Source organism: Osmerus mordax, chromosome 13 (assembly GCF_038355195.1).
Source record: "Osmerus mordax isolate fOsmMor3 chromosome 13, fOsmMor3.pri, whole genome shotgun sequence".
Taxonomy (NCBI): Eukaryota; Metazoa; Chordata; class Actinopteri; order Osmeriformes; family Osmeridae; genus Osmerus; species Osmerus mordax.
The window spans coordinates 8,166,316-8,182,657 of record NC_090062.1 but is presented as its reverse complement, the minus strand read 5'-3'; the positions used below and the strand labels follow the sequence as shown (position 1 = coordinate 8,182,657).

Here is a 16,342-nt window from a genome sequence, read left to right as displayed (position 1 = left end):
AAAGCAATTGCAACATTTGAATGCAATGCCTTCTGTTAACATTCTCAGTATTAGTCACACACAGCCAAGGACATTTTTGAACCTTGAACAGTGTAGCTTTGAATCTCTGGTTAATTGTTATGCGTACTATATATCAGCTTGATTCCAGCCCATTAATTGTATTGGAAGGAACAAGGATATAATGTACAATAATCATAATGGAATGAAATGACAAAGGACTCGTCATGTGTGTGTACACTGGATGTCTTGCCTTGTTTCCACAGCTACAAATATAGCAAAACTGTTTAGACTAACAATGTAAAATACTGACAAAAGAGAAAAAGACATTAGCTATGGTGACACGTTTATGATGATTCATCAATTAGTCCATCATGGGTCCAGGCTCGGCCACCAGACGCTCGCCGGCGAACTCCCCTTGCAGGTCTGGCTCCACGGCTTTCCCTTTTCCGGGCGAGGTGCCGCAACTACTCCTTGACCGTTTTATACGGGTTCTAGTGCATCTAGTGACATCAATTTTTTCAGGCATTTACCCGACTCATTGCATTCATTCATTAATAAAGAACCCCCTTTGAAGATTATTCTAACAACATTGTGACAGGTGTCGTGCCAATGCACTTATCCCCGCCAGGAATTGCGTCCCCTGGCCGCGGGAGCATGCGTGCACTCAGAGAAGCAGAGTTTAACTGCTGCACTTCGAATTCACCTCTTAAATGGAACAAATAGCGATGTGGAAGACTTGTCCATAGTAACAAGGGACTCATTTATCTACATAAATACTTTTATTTGTCTGTTACATTAAGATGATGTGTGAATTGTTTAATGCGTCGTTTAGTATTGTGGATTAGGCCCAATCGACAGTGTTTTCCATAGTTCCATATTGACATGGACCTTAGCTACATATGGCGACTGATAGGCCTATCTATGTGACTCGACATCACATGCAGGTTTATGAAAAATATTTTTTCCTTTAATCTAGGCTACCTCCGTCTGTCCATTCTCTGCGGGTGTGGTCTGACAAGGATGCCCCGTCTTTGCTATCCCGTCCCTCCCTGCCCTCTAATGTGATTTGTTAGGGTTAGGCTTTAAATTAGTTTATATGGCTATTTAATTAACCGCTTATTGTTTTGGCCTAAATCATTGTTAGGCTGGTTTATTTGCATTAAAAATTATACTTTTGTGGAACAAAGGCTTCATTTCTATTTTGGGATTACCTACATGAGTGAGTTTGGTGAGTGTCTGCATTTCACAAGATGGGGCTAGTACCTGTAACCAGAGTAAGTTTCAGGCATGTAACACTTTACTAGTCAGAGTTAGCAAGGGGTGCATTTCGTGGCAAGAAGGAATACAAGTCTGCCATGAAATGCACCCCCCTCTATTATCTGTTCTGTATATCCCAGCATCAAATGATTCTTACTGTACACTGAAGGGACTAGTATGAGTAACCACAGTAAGTTTCAGGCATGTTACACTTTCCTAGTCAGAGTTAGCAAGGGGTGCACTTTGTGGCAAGAACGAATACAAGCCTGCCATGAAATGCACCCCCCTCTATTGTCTGTTCTGTATATCCCAGCATCAAATGATTCTTACTGCACACCGAAGGGACTAGTATGAGTAACCACAGTAAGTTTCAGGCATGTTACACTTTCCTAGTCAGAGTTAGCAAGGGGTGCATTTTGTGGCAAGAAGGAATACAAGTCTGCCATGAAATGCACCCCCCTCTATTGTCTGTTCTGTATATCCCAGCATCAAATGATTCTTACTGCACACCGAAGGGACTAGTATGAGTAACCACAGTAAGTTTCAGGCATGTTACACTTTCCTAGTCAGAGTTAGCAAGGGGTGCATTTTGTGGCAAGAAGGAATACAAGCCTGCCATGAAATGCACCCCCCTCTATTGTCTGTTCTGTATATCCCAGCATCAAATGATTCTTACTGTACACTGAGGGGACTAATATGAGTAACCACAGTAAGTTTCAGGCATGTAACAATTTCCTAGTCAGAATTAGCAAGGGGTGCATTTCGTGCATCTGTTATTTACACAGATAACTGACATTCTTCTCTTGAATTCTATAACAAAGAAATTATGATTTACATTTAGCAGACGCTCTTGTCCAGAGCGACTTACAGTAAGTACAGGGACTTTCCCCCCTGAGACAAGTAGGGTGAAGTGCCTTGCCCAAGGACACAACGTCAATTGACACGGCCAGGAATCGAACTGGCAACCTTCAGATTACTAGCCCGACTCCCTCACCGCTCAGCCATCTGACTCCCTGATGTGAGACAGCTGTCACTCTTCCGTTTGGTTGCTATATCAAGACGAAATCCTTCACTTTTTGAGAAGGATTTTTTGTGATAATAATATATATGAGAGAGAACAAAAGGTGTGCCCTTGCAGAAGGCAAGGCAAGGCACAACCTATTACATAGAACATGTAAAAGCAAAGCCTAATGTAAGCCTAGCGCCATCTACGGTTTTGACTGGATATAATGAATAATATCAATCAGTCAATGAATACGATGCATATTTTGACATTAACTACAGTCACCGCGCGGTAGGGTGACAGTGAATCTTCCCTAAGACGCCAGTATGTCATCGGCAAGTGCACGATGTGGCTGCAAATCACAAAGATATAACTATTTGTATTGTCTTACAGGATATTTAGTAGGGGGCGTGGGACAACTGATATCGTTTACTCCTTCGTCCCTCTTCTCATCCTATACCGCTTGGAGGTCTCTTATGTGTCAGGGGGCTGGCAAATATAGTCGATGTTAAACACTTCAAATGCTTGAAATATCTATTCTGCTACTCTAGTACTACTGAAACTCTACCTTAAAATGGGTTGGAATACGCTGCTATACATTGCAGCCATCGCATGTCTCTTGAAGGGTGAGTAAGGGTATGTTTTTAATTTCGTTTTAAGAACATGACTAGGCTATTTCGCGCTCTATTCATGTGAGCATGTCTAATATCAGCGTCTTCGTCATATAAATTATGTAATTGGAAATACCTTCATTGGCATGTTAGTAGGCTATGTGAGCTTCCAATTAAAGTTACTAGAAATTCAATTACCTTGTTCTGTAATCGAACCTATCAATGGAATCGAGAAGAAAACCATGACAGTCGGAGAAGGAGTCTTGACTTGACCCACAACAAGAATTTGAAGTGACGATCTGTTTTAATTCACTCTTCCTTGAAAGGTTTCACTGAATCAATTATGAGAAGGCTTACTTAATGCATTTACAGTAAACGTTTGTGAGTTTTAAGCCTGTCCTGTAGCTGTCATCTTTAGAAAATGTAAGTTGCATCTTTCATGCTAAAGATCAACAACACGCAATTCTGCATGCGAAAAATATCTGCATGTCCAAGATGGCTAAATGTTCAATTAAGTGGCCACTAAAATCTGTACACTGTACCTGGCAATGCATATTTCATCACATACAAGACTATAAAAACTCTACAGTTTACCTGGTAATTTCTATACACTGTGTGTTAAACATAATTGCAACGCCAAAATGTCATGGGTTCAAGCCAGTGTCCCACTGGTTATTGAACTGTCTTGCTTTTGTTTTTGACACTGTCAAATCCTTATGTCAGAATTTATGTTGAAAGTGTGAGCTTAAACACGGATGTTTCCTTCTGTTGTCCATCAAAACCACTATTCTTCTCTGTTTTGTTTCAGTTAGACATTGGGCCTAAAATAAAGATAAAGAAAAATTGAAAGACAAAGAAAGAGAGAAAGACTTGGTATTGGACTGCTGTGAGCTTTGTCCATCTAGTTAACATTTGTATGACCAGTGAATTTGATTGAGTTACTGGTAATGCTGTGCCTTTTATTGTGGTGCCTTGCTACTTCTCTCTCATATTGGCAAGACGCCAGAAATCTTTTTTGTATCTCCTTGCCAGTAATGCGCTCAGCTCGATGAATTAGATCTTTTGCACAATAGAACATTGATGTCATATTGCTGAAGGCAATACTGAAATTTGATTATTGGTCCGAGGGTTGGGGGTGAGTGCTGGAGAGTGAGTGGATGGCTTGGGAAAGATCCAAAGATGATTTTTAGTCCACAGGAACAAAGGCAAGCTTTTAAGCTATCTGATCTTTCAGTTACAGTCCCTTGTCTGTGAAACACATATCTGATGAGAGACACAGAGAACCAAAAACGCTTTGTAAAGGAGATGGAAACTATTTCTAAACAGTCTAGCTCTTTCTGGCTGCCCTTGCCAAATTAATGGAGCTAAGTGCGTTCCCATGGGTGTCTTCAGAGTAATTGTGCTACAGCCATTAGTAAAGTAAAGCAGTTGGCACAAATGCCCAATTTATTATCAGTGGGGTAAAATTTTATCCAAGGAGTATGCTCTAAAAGGGTGACAAAAGATCACAAATTTAGTTTGACAACATACAGAATCCTAATTTTTCCCTCATCAGAGCTGTCTCTTTGTATGTTAATGTTTATAGTGTCCCTACAAGGGGACTCTCAGCGGAGACTCTACAGAGATCTGATGGTCAACTATAACCCTCTGGAGAGGCCCGTCTTCAATGACACCCACTCCCTCACAGTCTACTTCAGCTTCAGTCTGATGCAGATCATGGATGTGGTGAGCTACGACTGGTCTGCAACATGCCTAGTACTGTAACTCACCTGCTGTCAGCTGATTGCCCTCAGAAAACAGTGGTCGGAAAATGCTGATCAACTCCAGCTTACCAACATGTGCTGTCGGCAGACTCACGGCTCAATGTTAGAGGACTGTGATTTAAAGCATTGAATATTCAGCAAGTCACAGTATTCGATTTCAAGGGATATTTGAAAAGGGATAGATATTTTGGGATTAAGCAAGCAAAAAAAAATTATTACTGTTTGAGAAGACAAGTACTGTAGCACAATAAATTGCAGAGATAAAAAAATATACTCTATGAAGGTCTGGTGTCCACATACAGGCAGCCATTCTGACCCTACCATGAGACTCTTGATTGCAATGTTTTGTTATCACAAGATGATGTTAACATGTGTCTTGATGCTTTAGGATGAGAAGAACCAAGTGCTTACAACCAACATATGGCTACAGCTGGTAAGACAATTTAACATAGGATTATATTTCCCTGATGGTCTGCATTGGTTGACCAACTTTAATCCAATATGTGAATAGAGAAAACAGGAGACCACAACTTTCTTCCCACATTCAGTATGTATTGTGCCCACTTTCCTGTCCACCAGGTACACAAGCTCTCCCACTAAGCTAAAGTTAGAAGTAGATCATCGTTTCAAGGCTGTATGTCCAGTGCATGACTCAATCATGTGAGCAAACTGTATAACACTGTTTTGGTGCTTTTAAATCAACTTTAGGATTGGAAAGACTCCAACAGTCCCTTCGGATATTACATCAACTTCAATATGTGGATTTGACGTCAGTATAGAAATACTTCAGACTAGCTGGAATGATGTCTGTGTGGACCTCGGGTGGGGATAAAGAAAGACAAATGTACTGTACAAAACATTACCATTTACAAAAAGAGTTTAATCTGTTTCAGTGCCAAGGGAAATGTTGATAGATCCTCTCTATGCAAGTAGACAGCTGCTTCAGTTTGTGATGTGGCTAGAATGTCAGTGATGTGAGCTTTCCTATGAACATTTCTTTTTTTCACTTAAAAGTGGATGGCTGTCTCTTCGCAATCAGTTACCTAATTTATCAAAATATTCAGTATTACGGGGGAATATTTTGCCTGTGTTTGCTTGTCTGTGTGTACAAATGCATGTAGAATTAAACATGCATTATGTCTGTCTCCCCAGTACTGGAATGATTATTACCTACAGTGGAACACTTCAGAATACGCAGGTGTTACCAATGTGAGATTCCCTGATACCCTCATCTGGAAGCCTGATATCCTCCTGTACAACAGGTGAAGCATGGAATTGCATTTCTTTTCTGCTCTAAAATGGGGGATTCTTTTCCGTAGTAACTATTCACACAGAATATGAACTAAAACAGCTTATGTACAGAATCTTCTGTGTTGACAAATGCATCTTTTATAACCAACAGACTTGTTTTCTGTGGCCATTGGCTAGAATAAGATTTTAAAAAAGGGGTTCTTCCATGCCAGTCCTATTCTAGCTTGTGCACTACTTTTAAATTGATGATTCAATTTCTGTGCTACAGAACTTGTTCGAGATTGTAAAGTAAACAAATCAACACAAGCACATACAACATCAAATTCAAATTGGACACCATGGAAAAGAATACAACACATTATCTCCATGCAATGCTGATTTGCAAGCAAATTAATCAGAGGAAAATGTAAATTAATATAAAGGGGGAATGTCAAAATGTTTACACTTTAACGAAAGAAAACACAGCTTCAAGCCTCATTCATCACTGTTATATTCTCCAATGTCGTTGATTTAGATGTGATTGCACCTCGGTGCATGAGCTGCTTTTTTTTGTCGGAACGGCAACTCTTTGAACTTCAGCTCACCTTGCTCTGTTTCAATCGAAACTCCAGGGAGTTAATTTAGAGGACTCAATTGTGGATGGCTGAAGAGTCAGGCATTCCAAGATAATTACCCTTTACTGCACTAGAGAAACCACTTACTCATGAGGTACCCTACGTGTGCCACTGTACAGAAATACACCTACTGTTTCAGAGAGGGTACATTTCCCTGTGTATTTTTTACTTCTATGAGCACCCGCTGCTCTACAGTGTTTCATTGCTTTATGGTGTTTGTTGCGACAATGTTATTACTAGTGTGTTTCAGAAGGTTAAATGAAGAGTCTGTTGTTTCCACAGTGCTGACGAGAGGTTTGATGCTACCTTTCACACCAACATTCTGGTCAACTCCTCTGGAACCTGCTCCTATTTACCTCCGGGTGAGATCAATCGGTTGTTTTCCCCCATATTTAGATCTTTATATTGTCCAGCAGTGATTGTAATGACGATATATGATTGGGAAATAACTTTATTTAAGTACAGGCCTAGAATCATTGGTCCATCACAGCCTAGTGCTTGTTGGTCAAATGGTGAAGTGGGAAGAATACAGAGTGACTTATGTAAAATGTAGTAAATAAGTACAAATAGTTTCTAGGGTACAGCAAGAGATGATTAATTCTCAACAAAGAATACTATTGTGTACATATATCATTGAATGGGTGTACCTGTCACAGGTGAGTGCAGGGGACCCAAAAGCAAGGAGACAACGGCAGGTAACAAGAACTTCATCAAACAAAACAAGAGCAAGGCAGGGATACTCACCTACGTAACATCAACACAACGACCGACAAGGACTGACAAAGGGAGCAAACATATATACAGGGGAGAGTAATCACACATGGACAACCGCTGGGTAGTTGGAAACGTGACACTACTGTGCAGGGAGCCAGGAGAGAGACACATAACCAGGACCAGAACACACAGATAGGGAGACGGAACACTACATTTTACATTTAGTCATTTAGCAGACGCTCTTATCCAGAGCGACTTACAGTAAGTACAGGGACATTCCCCCGAGGCAAGTAGGGTGAAGTGCCTTGCCCAAGGACACAATATAATTTTGCACAGCCAGGAATCGAACTGGCAACCTTCTGATTACTAGCCCGATTCCCTAACCGTTCAGCCACCTGACTCCCTACAAGCCTATACTACAAGCCTATACTACAGTCAGTCATTCCGTTTTAGCTGGGCCATGAAAGGGTGACAGATGCTGTAGCTGAAGAGGGAGAGAATAGTGTTTGAGCCCTTCTATTCAATATTCTGTTTTAAATACTGTTGACATCCAGAATACATAACCAAATTCGGGCTTTGATATCCTTTTCTGAAAGCTCCAATTTTAAAATATATATACTGTGTGAACTGTATATTTACAACTTGAAATACTGAACAATTCCTAGAGAATAGTGCAAATCTTACTGTAAGAAATCTTTGTCAGTGTTAGAGTCCTTGTGTGGTCTCTTTGCCAGTGAGTTTTAAAGGTATTGTGAGAAATGTGGAATCTGAATTCGATGTTTGCTGCTCAATTAGTTTAATTAATTTGAATTGGTTTTGCAGAAAAGCACTATAGTCGGATTGAACACATCAGTGTTTATTGCTGTGCACATTTTTGTGAACCTATCTTCCACTGACCCAGTCCTGTCATTCAACAAGGGCTCACAATGTTCATAACACTTGTCTTTGATCAGTCCAAACATACACAACCACAGACACACAATTAGCCAAAGAAGAACGATCTCCCCCTTCATCATCACAGGCGTTACCTACTTTGTTTCTTGACCAAGTCCACTCTCCCTTTTCTCCTGACTCAGCAGAAATACTTTGCCGGGCTGCTTTAGCTCAGCATCCTAATCAATACAGGTGTAAATAAGCTCCATCACAGGGTTTCCTCAGGATTGATAGTGGCCCTGTGAACAAATTGCTTCCTAACTTTTCAAAATGAATTTGCTTTGAATCCTACAAACCGTTGTGCCACGAAACTCTTGTCAGTACTTTGCTGCTAAGTCATCAAGCAAGGCCAGAGCAGTTGGGTGGGGTAAAGGAGGTGACAGGTTGAAGCCTTTCATTGAAATATCAGTGTTGGGGAACCAAATTACATTTTCAGACATTTGTCTTTAAAGTGACAGGGCTGTCTTTTCCTCCATCCATCTCCCTTCTCTCTGTCTTTCACGATTAATTTCCTTCTGCCTCTTCTTTTATTGCTTTTGTCCCCCGTGAGGGAGTCTGCTTGTTTACTACCGCCTGCTCATATTTTTTCTTTAAAATAATTGGGTTATTTCTGTGGCTGTCTTGTCTTCCTCCTGAAGGAAAACACAGCCTGGGTGTGTGATTAGACTTTACTGTTGTGTCTAGAATATTACCTCATATACTTATTTGAGTTGATAATTGAGTTTTCCAACTTCCTCATGCGTGTCATGTATTCATAACAGCCCCCACCACTTTTTCTTTCACTCTTCTCTCACCTTTCCTAAAGCTACAGTACAGTTCCTCTATTACTTACAATACAAAAAACAAATCTAACTCTTTTCCAACCCCATAGTATCTCTGTTAGTTTTCTCATATAGTATCTTTTGGTCTCTTCCTTCTCTCTCTCACACTCTTAATTCATGACTCTGTCACAGTGTTCCTTGTTGACTAATGAGACTCTATTATCCACACTTCTCTTTCATTTTTCACACACCAAGGCATCTTCAAGAGCACCTGCTACATCGACGTGCGCTGGTTCCCCTTTGATGTTCAGAGCTGCGACCTTAAATTTGGCTCCTGGACCTATGGGGGTTGGTCCCTTGACCTACAGATGGTTGAGGCAGATATAACCGGCTACATCGCTAATGGAGAATGGGACCTTGTGGGTAAGAGCTGTATGGCAGGGGGTTCTCTAAAATACAGTGCTTTTAAGTACTGTATTCCATTAAGTGAATCCTAAAAAAACAGTTTTCTTCAACTTGTTCAGTTTGTACAGCAGCTGTCTTGGATTTAATGACCACAAGACGCATGCTTTTAGGAGTCAAGAGTTAAATTTAGACTGCCAGGGCCACAAGAGGAGAGAGGAGCTGACTTACACCTCAGAAGTGTAGTTGTGAATGAAGTACCTCACAAACCTCTCCCTTTTCCACATTAGGAAAAAACAGTTTAACCTCCAACCATTAACAAATCATATCCCCGGTGGTGTGGGTTTGATGCAGAGGTCCCTGGACGGAGAAATGAACGTTTCTACGACTGCTGTCAGGAGCCCTACCCTGATGTGACCTTCACGGTGGTGATGCGCAGGCGAACGCTCTACTATGGCCTGAATCTGCTCATCCCCTGTGTCCTCATCTCCACCCTGGCCCTGCTGGTCTTCCTGCTGCCAGCAGACTCTGGAGAGAAGATCTCCCTGGGTGAGGAGGTTTTTTGTTTGTTTGTTTCTTACTTGCTGTTCTTAAGGCAGTCTTAAGCTCGAGTTGTTTTGTGAAATGCAAAACCTGAACAACTGTGTCCGTCCTGAATGCTTTTCCACTCAAAGATTTAAAGAGGTTTACATTTTTTTTATTGTATACAATTTTACCTGGGGGTCTTATTGGAAATCAGAAGAATTCTCAACAGTGGTTCAAACAAAAAGAAAGAAATATGAATATAATAATTGATATACAGCCCAGTTTATGAAATTAAGAGATTCCTTTATTCTCAGCTGGGACATCTCTTGTAGTTCTGTGGAAATAGCGCCCATGCTGTGTGGATCTGAGACAAGACTGAGGATCGATAAAAGGAGAGATGTAAATCTAAACCCTGTTTGTTATCAAACAGTATGAGCAAAGGATACACATAATGCAATGTTAAAAAAAATTGAGGCCATGAAGAGAAACAGGCAATGGAATCCATTAGATATAGATGACTACTGCTGTCATTCTTATCTTCTTTCTTCCAAACCCTGTCATTGTCCTTTCCTGGCATGCACTTGTGAACACCAATAAGCACAATCTTTTACATTTCACTAATTTTTCCTATTATTGCATTGGTGTTAGTGTAATTTTTAAAAACTTTATTCACACAATAACAGCTACCAATCAGACAGTCTGTCAGTCAGTCAGTTAAAAGTGGTTTGGGTGGCAACATTGTACATCAAAAAGAGGATAATATTATGATATTAGTCATTATCTTTAAACATTTTCAAATATCCATTGATCCTATTCCTCCATGAAGCCTGCAGTGAAATCCTCAGAGATGCCTGTCTTATTCATATTTTCTAATTATACCTACTGCTCTACTGTCGCCTTAAAAAGCACATTCTGCAGTTTTATGTCTAGTGAATTTATGTGCGCTTCTGTTAAGTCAGGTCTTCAGTTTATGTACAGGTGGAGAATGACTTACCATCCAGTACCCAGTGAGGAGTATTGAGAGTCTTATTACAAGTTCTACTCTCTGGCGGAAAGCCTCTGCTGACTTCAAACTGTATAAATTGTGGAAATTCTTCTTGGGTGAACAGAGCACACGCAAGGGTGGGGATTTATGACGACACATCTCCTTCGTAAGATTAGGGGCCTGCAATGCTGCCAGTTTCCTTAATTAACAAAGCAGTACTTAAGAGCCAGATGTGTTTGTGTGTGGTTCAGCTGTTTTGGTTTCTAGACTCAGTCAGGCCTCTTTAATCAAATCAGCAGGGAGAGGAGGGCAAGACGTAATCATGTTTGACATTTTATCAAACTTAAAATCAAGGGAAACATACTGTATGACTTCCTGTTATGTCTGAATGATTACAAATATCGGCAAGAAACAAAGATTGAAGTAGCAAGCTTTCTGACTAAAGACTTTAAATTATAACGTTTGATCATCACATTTTAATTATGGAATATTAACCTCTCATGAGAATCAAAGACAATAACATCTCTACATTACAATCATCACACTGTCGTCCAGGACTCATCCATGCATAAAAGGAAATATTTTGCAAAGACATTCATAGCTGCTACAATTTAAGTGTTGGGACAGAGTACAGTACCACAAATATTTTTGCATTAAAAAAAAGTATATTGAGCATGTGCCAGATATTAACACACATCCACACACACATAGATTGATAGACCCAATGCCTGCCAACATTTTGGAAGATGGACAACAGTATGCTTAAATCATGAGTTGCACTCAGGTAATGACAGGTGCTATTTTTAATGTATATTTGTCCATGATATGGTTCTTTAACCATATCTCTCCCTTTAACTTTAAAATGTTCAGTGGTAATGGATAACAATGTAACTTTTATTAAACAATTGTTAAAAATACCTGTTGACCATTTGATACATCATTTGTGGTGTCAGTCAAGAAATTGTTCTGAGGTTTGAGACTTCTGCTGACAACCCCTGAGGCTCTCAGAGGTCCTATTAGCTATGGGAAGAAGACATAGTTGTTGTCATTTACATTTACATTTATTCATTTAGCAGACGCTTTTATCCAAAGCGACTTCCAAGAGAGAGCTTTACAAAGTTCATAGGTCACTGATCATAACAACAAGATAGCCACAAAACATTGCGAGTAGCCAAAACATGAAGCACACATTGTGAACAACCAAAGTAAGTGCCAAAGGGAAGAACCATAAGAGCATGTAGTTAAACAAGTTACAATTAAACAACATGAACCGCTATACGTGCAAGTGTCATGGCAATGGAGAGGTAGATGTCTTTGTGTTTTTCAAGGTGTAACTGTGTTCTCTAAAAGAACTTGACACATACTTACTTGAAGATCTCCTTTCCCTGGTCTTATGCTGAATATCACTATTTTAGCAATACAGCAAGGTCATTAGTCAAACCCAACTGGGAGAGAGACCCTAAACCTTCCGAATCTGCCCACCAACGTTTGATGTGGTGGTAACCTCTCCAAGCCTCTCTGCCTTCAGGCATGTGCCTTTTAGTATCCCTTGTGTCACCAACACCTAGTCATTAATGTTTTAACCCTAAAAGAGAAGCATCCATCACTCTGAAGACCATCCTAATTAGCATAGACCAGAATATAATAGTTATATTACTGGCAGTAAAATGAAAGGTGACAATGCAACATAGGCTATACATTTCAAAAGAAAACTAATAAAATACAATGCTGAACCTGAGAGAGAACTTGTAGAAAAGACTGTTTGGTATTTAATTCCTGACTAATTTAATCCAGGTAAATTATAAATTGTCATTGTCACTAATGTTTTAACAATTATGTGCGTTTTGACTAGTTTTACATTTTTCATCTGACTATGATATGTTAAATGAAAATGGAATGAGAAATGAATGCAAGATCCATATTGGAAAGTAATTATGTTCAGCATGTTAAAGGAACCCTGAACTCCAATCTGACGGAAGCAAATACAGACGGTTGCAGCTTCTTAAAATATTAAATATCCATAATTTAGAATATGCATCGTAAACAAAATGTGGATATTGAATAACACCCATTTTTATTAAATCACCCCGCGATCACAGGACTTATTGACTCTATGATAAGGAGCTTCACAACCTATATATTAGACTTCTGGTGAGAAAGTCCCCAGAGAGAAGTGCTAGCGACAATACTTTAGGAAAATGCTAACTCAATTGTCTTGTTCCAGGAATCACAGTTCTGCTTTCACTGACTGTCTTCATGTTGCTGGTGGCGGAAATCATGCCGGCAACCTCTGACTCTGTGCCTCTAATAGGTAAGCCGCTGTGGGGAAGTCGATGTAAGACACACTTGAGTTACACGGTGTGCTTGAACCAAGGCCGTAGTCATGGAGTCAACATTGACAAATTAAATTGTTTATGATAATTTCGGATAGCGTGCGTGGTTGCCTGTCGTAGCATAGCACATTTATATTTTTATATCAATATATTGGGGGGGACATTTTGACCAGATTTTGACCAGATTTGAATATTGGGGGGGATGTGTCGCCTTGTACTTTTTACTCAGATCTAACCATCATTCTAATCATGCTTTCTTGCTTTATCTTATTTCTTTCACTCAACTCCCCCTTCCTACTTCTATCTTCAACCTTTTCCTTACCATTTTTAATTAATCTTCTCCTTACCTGTTCCATTCCTTTTTCATTACGCATTTATGTATATTACAGCACAGTACTTTGCAACCACCATGGTGATTGTGGGTCTTTCAGTAATAGCAACAGTTCTGGTTTTGCAATACCATCACCATGATCCAGATGGTTGCAAGATGCCCAAGTGGGTGAGTACAATACCTCTTCTGAGAAAATATGTTAGTCAATCCTATTTCTAATGATCCCTATTTAAAGTTGGCCTGCTGCCAATGCAGTTGTTATTTGTATATATAATTACATATATATTGAATATCAATTTACAAAGTAGGCCTAGGCCTTCTAAAAGGCTTTGTAGGGTACACTATTATCTGTTATTTGGGTTTTGTACAATAGATCAGCCATGTTCAATGGTTGACTTGAAGTGTTCCTGTTAAAAGCTTTACAATTAAATAAATCTGGTAAATGCGAGTAAAAAAAAAAAAGCTCAGGCACTAATGTTGCCTTGCTGTAATTTTTTGTTTTGTATCATGAATGAACATACTAAATGTGTTGACACTCATAACCTGTATAATCCTCTTATTCTCCACATGCAAAGACGCGAGTCATCTTGCTGAACTGGTGTGCTTGGTTTCTGCGCATGAAGCGCCCTGGTGAGGAGCGGGTACGCCCAGCATGCCATAACAAGCGTCCCCGAGGTAGCCTCACTAGTGTGGACCTGAATGGCAGCACATCGCCTCCCCAGTCTACTAATGGCAACATGCTCTATATTGGCTTCCGAGGCCTTGAGAGCATGCCATACTCCACCGCCGCCACCTCCCCTGACTCAGGCGTACTTTGTGGACGCCTACTAGGCAGGTCGGGGGAAGACGAAGTTCTCCTACCCACAGGGCCAGCCTCTTCGGTTAGCAATGTGGAGCCCGAGCTGGCCAAGATCCTGGACGAGGTGCGCTATATAGCCAAGCGCTTTCGTGACCAAGATGAGGAGGAGTCAGTGTGTAACGAGTGGAAGTTTGCGGCATCCGTTATTGACCGGCTCTGCCTCATCGCCTTCTCACTTTTCACGACCCTCTGTACGATCGGCATCCTCATGTCTGCGCCTAACTTTGTGGAAGCCATCTCTAAAGACTTCTTCACATGAGGACACAAAACATTAACCATAAGTCAGAAACACACTGCACGTCTTTTGTCGAAACCAATGGCTACCTAAGCTTTAACTTCAGACAGCCACTTCTCCCACCATATTTTTTTGAATTTTAACATTTGGTTAAAATAGCAGCAATAGCAGCGTGAGCCATGTTGTGGAGCACTTTTGTGTTTCGAAGGCATCTATTGCTGAATAGTCAATCGTAGAAACTCTCGATTAGACCTCTATAATTTTAAGTAGGTTTGATAGTGAGACCATTGTAGTAGGCCTACTTAAAGCCTTTCTTGTCACACAAAGACCCCCACACAAAGGCAATATCACTCAAAAACCATTACCTTGAGTTTACGTTTTGAAGTAGGCTACTTACTCAAAACATTTTACCTGCTATTGAAAGTAAAAATATGTTGTCCATATAATATCATAATTTTAGAACTACTGTACTGTTTTCCTTTTTCCTTGATTGATGTCAGAGCTCCATTCACATGGATCGCTCCTACAGACAGTGAGTCTTATGTCTGTGGCTTATTGAATAAAGCAGGCAGTACTAGGTCTTAGTTTTTATTAATATATATATTTATATATACTTTTGATTTTATTGCACATATATTATATATATGAATATAGGCTATGTTATATTGTTCTATATTGAACTATGGGGGTCATATATATATATATATATATGACCCCCATAGTTCACAGCCCTTGAAAGGCTGGCAATGAAAATATATATTATATACAAAATAAAAGATAAAAAGTTAAACCAACCAAGTATGCAATTGTCTTAAAATAAACTATGCCTTTAATAATGAAGCCATCAGAATAAAATGTATAGCCATAATTTATAGAGTTCTTCAGGACATAATAATGTCCATTATATAGCCTACATTAAATACAGTCTGCTCTGGGGGGAGGGGGGGGGGGGGCAGTATTGGACAATGTTGCTTACTGGATTATTTCAAATTCCAATGTTAAATGGCAATGAAAAATGCATCTAAATATCCCCCCCCCCCCTCAAATCCCCTACAATATTAGCATTGGATTAAATTCAAGATTAAGTTCTTGGGCAAAGATTATGGTTAAGATTAAGTACTTGAGTAAATTAGTTTATTGGGGTTTTTCATCCATTCTAAACTAAGCTCCAGATGATGCTATAATGTATTGTAAAGTGGTGTCAAAGTAACTGGGATAGTAATAATTGTGTATTGTAGTGTGTTGTGATTGTTGTTTGAATATATTGAACACTAGTGGTACAGTATTTTGAGGTTTCGCCACCATATTAACAAGGAAAAAAATATAACTTTATATACAGGAACAATATGTATCAGCATACTCCGGTTCAGGGTTGAATTGGAGGACATTTGGGAGATGGGTGGGCCCAACTCACAAAACAATGTGGCATGATTGTTCAACTCAGCATGTCAGTAAAACTAAGAGCTGCAGGAGTCGAGCTCCCCCATCAAACCCTAATATACTGAATCGTCAAGCTCTAATGCTATTGTTGTTTCATATATGTCATGTTTTGTTTTGCTGCAGCTGGAAGGTGTATGTACACCAGGAGCAAGTGTCACAAAACAACTTTCACATTTTTTTTCATGCTTTGTTAAAATAACTTTTTTCTTTAATTGAAGGCACAATGATGACAACATGACTTTGGTCTAGTTATCAACATTACATTTCTGTCACTGTTTGATGCTTGTTGGTCACTGTTAAATGCTTGTTTTTTCACTCTATAATC

The 16,342-nt window shown here is 39.7% G+C and overlaps 1 protein-coding gene across 1 annotated transcript; it reads left to right on the top strand.

Moving 5' to 3' along the window:
• The first annotated feature begins 2,745 nt into the window (after positions 1 to 2,745).
• On the top strand, positions 2,746 to 15,013 carry chrna7a (cholinergic receptor, nicotinic, alpha 7a (neuronal)). Its single transcript, XM_067248461.1, has 10 exons — positions 2,746 to 2,886; positions 4,457 to 4,596; positions 5,023 to 5,067; positions 5,787 to 5,896; positions 6,782 to 6,861; positions 9,163 to 9,330; positions 9,664 to 9,858; positions 13,044 to 13,130; positions 13,542 to 13,651; positions 14,059 to 15,013. The coding sequence occupies exons 1-10, from the start codon at positions 2,835 to 2,837 to the stop codon at positions 14,599 to 14,601; spliced, it is 1,530 nt and encodes a 509-aa protein (XP_067104562.1). The 5' UTR covers positions 2,746 to 2,834; the 3' UTR covers positions 14,602 to 15,013.
• The last annotated feature ends 1,329 nt before the right edge of the window (positions 15,014 to 16,342 follow it).